This window comes from Penaeus japonicus, unplaced genomic scaffold (genome assembly GCF_977035675.1).
Source record: "Penaeus japonicus unplaced genomic scaffold, GWHDUDI00000001_assembly GWHDUDI00000002, whole genome shotgun sequence".
NCBI lineage: Eukaryota > Metazoa > Arthropoda > Malacostraca > Decapoda > Penaeidae > Penaeus > Penaeus japonicus.
Window position 1 is genome coordinate 21775497 of NW_028234404.1, and position 7500 is coordinate 21782996.

The 7500-nt window shown below is 43.1% G+C and overlaps 1 protein-coding gene across 1 annotated transcript in view; it reads right to left on the reverse strand.

The window, feature by feature from the left end:
• The window catches only part of LOC122257951 (visual system homeobox 2), a 165575-nt gene that overhangs the window by 56220 nt on the left and 101855 nt on the right, over positions 1-7500 (reverse strand). Inside the window, exon 3 of the mRNA XM_086548457.1 lies at positions 896-983. Coding sequence (XP_086404583.1) covers positions 896-983 — 88 coding nt within the window. The remainder of the gene's footprint in view (positions 1-895; positions 984-7500) is intronic.

Consider the following 7500-nt stretch of genomic DNA (forward strand, 5'->3'; position numbering starts at 1 on the left):
TACTTTGCAAAGAAAGAATCAACATCGCGGAATGAATCCACTAATCTCCATTAAGGCTCACCACACACACACCATTCCTTCAATACAAAGCGACTGATGTTGGTGTTGCTTTTCTAACGTAAACTAAAATAAAATTCACTGCGCATTTCGTATCATCAGTAGGAGTCTATTCAGGGCAGCGTATCTTGTCAGTTCATAGTCACTGTTTACGTAATGGCTGTGTGGAAATGGTAACTAGAAATATTGCGAAGTTGATATTGATAAGAGAGTGTTAATGGTGAGATTGCAAGAGAATCAGTGAGATGATTATGAGACGTAGATCTGCTGCAATACGATCAATAATGATCATGTTGATAATAAGGATGATGATGGTAATATGGATTATAGTAATGGCAATGATGAGATGATGATGATGATAATAGTACTGGTAAAGATGTGAGGAAAATGATGAATGACCATAATAATAATAATGATGAGAATGATAAGAATTACAATAATGTGATGATGATAGTGATGATAAGAATGATGACAAGAAAGATAACAACAATATCTACAATGAAAATTATGATGATGGTGGCAACAACAAACCAAATTTGGACATTATTGATATTATTATTAAAATCATTGACACCGAAAAAATAATGAAAAATACTAAGATAGTAAAGATAATAAGAATGGCGATAACAATACTTAATAATGATGAAGGTAATATTCATAATAATGAAATTAATTATGATAACAATAAAAAAAAATTAACTCTTACCAACTCTATTATCATCGTCATAACCATGATAACCATCCTATTCTCACCATCTTTTTCATCAGCATTATTCCAGTCCACTATCATCACCATCATCATCATCATCACTACAACCACAATCACCATCACACTTACCTATGTCTCCGTTTCTTCTTTTTCTTTTTGCCAAGACTGATGTTTTGTCCGTCGTAAGGTTTGCTCATGGAATCTGACGAGTCCAGACCTACAAGAGAGAGAGAAAAATGATAAATAGAGGAATATCGAAGAAGGGGTGATAATTAGGGGAAGTTGCTTGTATTTTCATTGATTGACATGTTAGTTTGATTTGATTATCTTGAAGGGGGGGTAATGATAATGATAATAAATGATATTGTGATAATATATATATATATATATATATATATATATATATATATATATATATATATATATATATATTACATGTTTTGAGGTCCATAATCGTCGTTCATTTTAAATATGGTTTGGTAATGGTTGTAATTGACTTTATATGTGATACAGTGTGTGTGCTTGTGTGTGTGTGTGTGTGTGTGTGTGTGTGTGCATATACAGAATATACGGTATTATATACGCGCGTTCTCAGGCATCGGGAATGGCACATACGCAATTTCCACAGGCACAATGCAACCCTCAGGGGAAAAGGGGGCCACAGGGGAGGAGCCCAGGGGCCGCGGGGCGTGCGATGGCCGAGTGGCGCTGCACCTGTGGAAGGGAGGGAAGGCGAGGGGAAGGGTGGGGGGTTCAGAAGTGGCTGTGGTCGGGGCAGGGGAGTGAGAAGGAGGGAAGGAGAGGGGGAGAAGGTAAGAGAGGGGGGAGGGGGAGAGAGTGGGGGCGGGGCAGAGCAGAAGAGGGTAGGGAGGGGGTGAGGCACCGCGCCCTTAGCGCCATCAGGCAGGTGGCGCGGAGATGCCGAATGGCGCGGCGGCGAGGCGGTTATGGCGCCCCGGGTGCTCCCGCCGGCCCATTCCCGCCACGACCCGGCCGCGTCGCGAGGCGGAATGGCCGGGAGCGAGTCCCCGGGGGCGCGGCGCTGATGGCGGCCGCGCGCGCTTTGTGGGGTAGTTGGTTTTTGAGAATGTACTTCGGGGGGTCATTTATACTCTAAAAGTTTAAACTACATTTTCGGGGGGGAGGGGGCAGGGGAGAGGGAGGAGGAGAGGAGCGGGAGTCAGGAGGCAGGGGGAGAGAGGAGGAGGAAACATGGGGCGGGGGGGGGGGAACAGGGGATGGAGGGGGGGGGGGCAGCAGCCAAAATGCAGGACCGAAGAAGAGATATGTAAATAAGATAGGCCAAGACGGGCGGCGGGGAAGGGTGGAAGTGTGAAGAATTGGGAAGAAATGGGAATGAAAGGAGAGAGGGAGAGAGAGAGAGAGAGAAAGAAAGAGAGAGAGAAAGAAAGACAGATAGAAAAAATAACAGAGAGAGAGAGAGGGGGGGGGGGGAGAAAGAAAGAGAGCAAGAGAGAGTGAGAGACAGAGAGAAAGGAGAAGACGAAATGAGATGAAAGAGGGAATTGGGGAAACGGAGGGAGACGGAGTGACCTCGGAGCTCATGACTCTTCATGATCTCTTAAGCCAACGCGCCAATGTTGCTTTGCCTCCCGTCTACCGTCATGCCCTGTTCCTTGATTTTCTTTGTGTTTCTATCTCTCTGTCTGCATATCTATCTATTTACAGTGTACTATATCTATGTATATATATGTGTATATGCCCACCTGCCCAATTTACCAATTTATCATTCAATGTACAAACTAATCTCTCTCTCTCTCTCTCTCTCTCTCTCTCTCTCTCTCTCTCTCTCTCTCTCTCTCTCTCTCTCTCTCTCTCTCTCTCTCTCTCTCTCTCTCTCTCTCTCTCTCTCTCTCTCTCTCTCACCCACTATCTCCCTCACTCCTTCTCTCTCTCTATCTTCCTGCAGACACACTCCCCATCTTAAAACGTGTCAAAGGGCATCACTTATTGCCGTCTGAAGGAGCAGCGTCCTTTGTGAGAGGAAATTGGAAATGATACAGAGGAAAAAAACACATGACATAATGCTGCTTGCGAACGTACGAAAGAGGGGGGGGGGGGTATTTTTCGCGGTTCGGTTGCAGAAAGTAAAGATGTTGTTTGTGTAAGGTGAGTTTGAGTGTTTATTCTTGTTATTCTGTTTTTATTTTTTCTTTCCTTTTTTGTTTGTCGATTATCAAGCGTTTTGGGAGATATTTATTTTGTTTATGATTGATTTAATTTCTTAAAACTTTTATTTCCATTTTCTCTTCGCCACACATTATTTTCCACCTTGTCTCACCTTTTCCTTCATTCATTCACTCTTTTCTTTCTCTCTTCCTCAATCCTTCCTCTTTTACTTCTTTTTTTCTTATTATTTGGTCTCTCTCTCCTTCCATTCCCGTTTCCTCTTCCTCCTTCTTCCTCCCTCCCTTCCTCCTTCTCTCTCTCTTTCCGTCCCTCCTCCTTCCCTTCCTCCATTCTTTCTCTCTCTCTTTCTCTCCTTCCCTCCCTCCTTTCTTCCTTATCTCTCTCCTACCCTACCTATTCATTCCTTTCCTATCCTTCCCTCCCTCCCCTCCTTCCTTTCTCTCTCTCTCCTGCCCTCCCTACTCAATCCCTTCCTATCCTTCCCTCTTCCCTTCTTCCTCCACTTCCTCTCCCCTTTAAAATGACACTCTTGAGAGACACGGCTGATCTGTGCCATCTTAGACTCGCTTGTCAGGCACCCTTTCCTGGCACCCTCCTTGTACGCGTGGCTTTCTTCGCCTCTTCCCCTTTCTTCTGTTGTTGCCATTGCTATTTTGTGAGTGTGGGAGAGAGAGAAAAAAAGTGAGAGAGAGAGAGAGATAGATAGATAGATAGATAGAGAGAGAGAGAGAGAGAGAGAGAGAGAGAGAGAGAGAGAGTATGACGATTAGTGTCAGAAGCAGGATGAGAGATTAAGCGAAAGACGTAGGAAAAGAAAGGTTAATGAGAAGGAAAATGAGGAAGAAGAAAATGAGGAGGAGGAGTATAACCAGGGCCAAGCAGAAAATGAAAGGAAAAGGGAGGAGAAAGAAGACGAGTTAGAGAAGAAAGAAGCGTAGAAAGAGCATAAAGAAAAGAAGAGGGAGGAGAGAAGAAGGATGAAGGAAGAGAAGTGACCAAACAAGGAACAACAGATGAAAAATAAGAGAAAACAGAAGATAAAAAATAAGAAAAAAGATTAAGAACACAAAAAAAAAAAAAAATCAGCAGTAGCAGGTAGTAGGAGAACCAGCAGCAGAAGCAGGAGCAGCAGGAGTAGGAGGAGGTAGAGGGGAGGGGAGGAAGAGAGGAGGGAAGGGGAAGGGAGGGGAAGCCTCAGGAGAAGCAACAGAAATTCGTTGGCTGGGTTGCGAGAGGTCATAACACACCCCCTGGGAGAGCAGACGCCGGCGTTAAGAACCACGTAACAGGGAGTGTAAGCGAGGTGTTCAGGTGGAGGGGGAAGGGGGGTCGGGCTTGGGTGTGGGGTATGGGGGTAAGGGTGGGTAGAGGTATGGATGGGTGGGGGGGGGTATGGAGGAGAGGTAAGAGAGGTAGGTGAGGGCAAGGGGTTTAAAGGCGGTGGGGTAGGGAGAGAGGTGGGGTGGGGGATGGAAGGGTGGGGGGAAGCTCCCTAGACGACCGTCCTAAGAGCCTAAGATGTAAAATGCATCGCGTGCGCGCCCATGGGACCAATCCCGAATCCTAATCACACTTTCACGCCCGCTCCTCCGCGCGTGAGTCAATTGCGGGGGATTCGTGGGCAGGGAAGCGGGGGGACAGGGGGAGGGGGGAGGGTGAGTGTGGGGGTGAAAGGGGGGAGAGGCGGGAAAAAGAAAGAAAAAAAGGAGAGAGAGAGAGAGAGAGAGAGAGAGAGAGAGAGAGAGAGAGAGAGAGAGAGAGAGAGAGAGAGAGAGAGAGAGAGAGAGAGAGAGAGACAGACAGACAGATAAATAAGTGCATAGATAGACTTAGAGAGAGACAAAAGACTACGAAAACAACAAAAAGTAAAACGACTTTCAAAAGAGCAGCAAAATTTTCGCTTCAACACAGAGGTATAAATCTACACAAAAGAGATTTCCAAAAACATTCAAAAACATTCAAAAACAAAAACATTTTCGTCATACATATCAAGAACATACTAAAACACCCATTCCTAAATAGACATAAAGTATTTGTTAACTTTATGAAACAAATGTATTGCCTCGTGTAAATAGATGGTTATTAGAGGGAAAATGCGGCTGGGTTTATGATCCGGAACGAATAATACTTTGTGATATTACCGGGTGATATTATTGCTAACTTTAAGAGTAGTTTTACCATAATTGCTTTTTATTGCCACATCCATTGACATTAGTATTATCAATATTAATCCTATCTCAAGCACATAAACATATCACCATTATAGGTAGAACTGTTACTCCGTCACAAGCATTATATAACAACGGCCATGGTTATCGTTACCAATATTATACTGAAGATAATCATTATCATGAGCATTGTTGTCACTAAATAACGACAAATAACAAAAAAACATAATTGTTATCAATGTTAGCATCTTCGTGAAATAAGCTTGGTGGTAATTCTCAGCATGGGGTACACGTACTCTGGGGGTACACAAGGGGAAACTCTGGGGTACACGACACTCGGATATAGTATTGAGGCTTTGAATCTTGGTTGCAGATTTGACTATGAATCGGTTTCTAGGTGTTAGAGCCTACTTGCCTTCTACCTTATATCATGGTTTAGTTGTGCATCTGCCAGCGAGGTTAGAGACAACACATAAAATATAAAAGTATAAATGAGACTGAATATCTAAACACGCAAGAGATGTATTTACATCTCTTGCGTGTTTAGATATTCAGTCTCATTCATACCTTTCCCCTACATTTGTCGCTATGAACTCTGTTCATAGATACAACATCTTTCTCACTATATACTGTTTCGATTACTCTCTCTCTCTCTCTCTCTCTCTCTCTCTCTCTCTCTCTCTCTCTCTCTCTCTCTCTTGCTTTCCATATTCTAAGTGAAATCCATGCGGTAAAAATACAAAAATACAAAAGAAAAAAGGTGAGAAAATCTATACAGAATGAGATGGCTCGAATTAGAAAAACAAAGGGAAAAGCAAACAAAATTAGTGAAAGTACCAAAGAGAAAGAAAGAGAGAGAAAGTGAGAGAGCGAAAGATAGATAGAGAAAGAGGCAGAGATAGATAAATAGAGAGAGAGATAGAGAGAGAGAGAGAGGGAGGCAGATATAGATAGATAGAGAAAGAGATAGAGAGAGAGAGGGGGCAGAGAGAGATAGAGAGAGTGAGAGAAAGAGAGAGACGGAGAAAGATAAACTTAAACGCCACACCAAGGGAAGCAACACACACTTACACTGTGTGTTTATATCTCAATTAACACATCCCCCTCTCAACCCCTCTTCCCCTCCCCCCTCCCCTCTCCCGTCCTCTTTTCCACGCGCACACAGACACACACACAGGCACACACACCTCATTAACATTAATTAATCGCACTGCATTCCTTAAGAACTCCAATTAAGACCGAGAAGGAGGCCGATTTTTCCCCCTCCTTTTCTTCCAAGACATTTAAGAACCCGTGGAAATTAGCGCAATGAAAGAGACAATGTGTAAATTTTAGTTAATTACACCGAGGCACCGGGGGAGGAGGAGGGGTGGGGTGGGAGGGAGGATAGGGAGTGGGAAAATGAGGGAGGGGGTGGAATGAACGAAGGGGGTGGTGGGAAGGGAGGGAGAGAGGGAGGGGGTTGGGAGGGGGAGGGCAGGGGGGGAAGCAGTTGATCTCATTGCGTAGGGTCGGGAGGGGGAGATGGGTAGGGGCTTAACAGGGGTGGGGGTGGGGGGGGTTTAATTACCTCAAAACCTTTACCCTAATTAACGGGAAAAGTACATAATCAAGGGAGCAAGATGGCGCTGCAGAGATAATGAGGGAGAGGCCGATGGTAATGTCGGCGGCTCTGGAAGCGATTGTAGGCGATTGTAAGTGATTGTCAGGTGATTTGTGCACTGACTTAGGTAATTTGCGGGTGATTGTATTTTTTGTAGGCGATTTTAAGTGATATATGTGATTTGTAGGTAGCTGTAAGTATTTATAAGTGATTTGGGTGTGATTGTGAAATTAAGTGAGTGGGAGCGATTGTAGGCGATTGGCAGTGATAACAGTCGATTCCTACATGAATATGGAGATTTGCAGATGATTGTAGATGATTCGGTAAATGTAAGCGATTATAATGGCAAGAAAATATAGATTTTCAGGTAAGTAATATATAACTGAATGCATTACATGTTTGTGATTATAATATAATTATATATCTTCAGGTCCGTAAACTCAAATAAGACGCTAATAATACAGATAGATAAAAATAACGACGATAAATCCGTGTACTGCATTATTTCGTTAAAAAAATAGAAACGGGTATTACAATGAACAAAAAGAGTAATTACAGTGATATCATAGTAGTAAAATTAATCATCAACATTGTATTTATCGGTGAATTATCCGTGCTAATTGTAAAGACAATAGTAATATTCATCTCAACATCATCATTATTGTTATTACCTTTCTCACTATCATTATTATTGTTACTGATAATTAGATGCAACTCAATGAGCCAATCTAGACAGGTGATGGATTATTGCAGAATATACTATACCTAGACAGGTACTCCATGACTCAAACCTTACCTAACGTCTAGCAGAG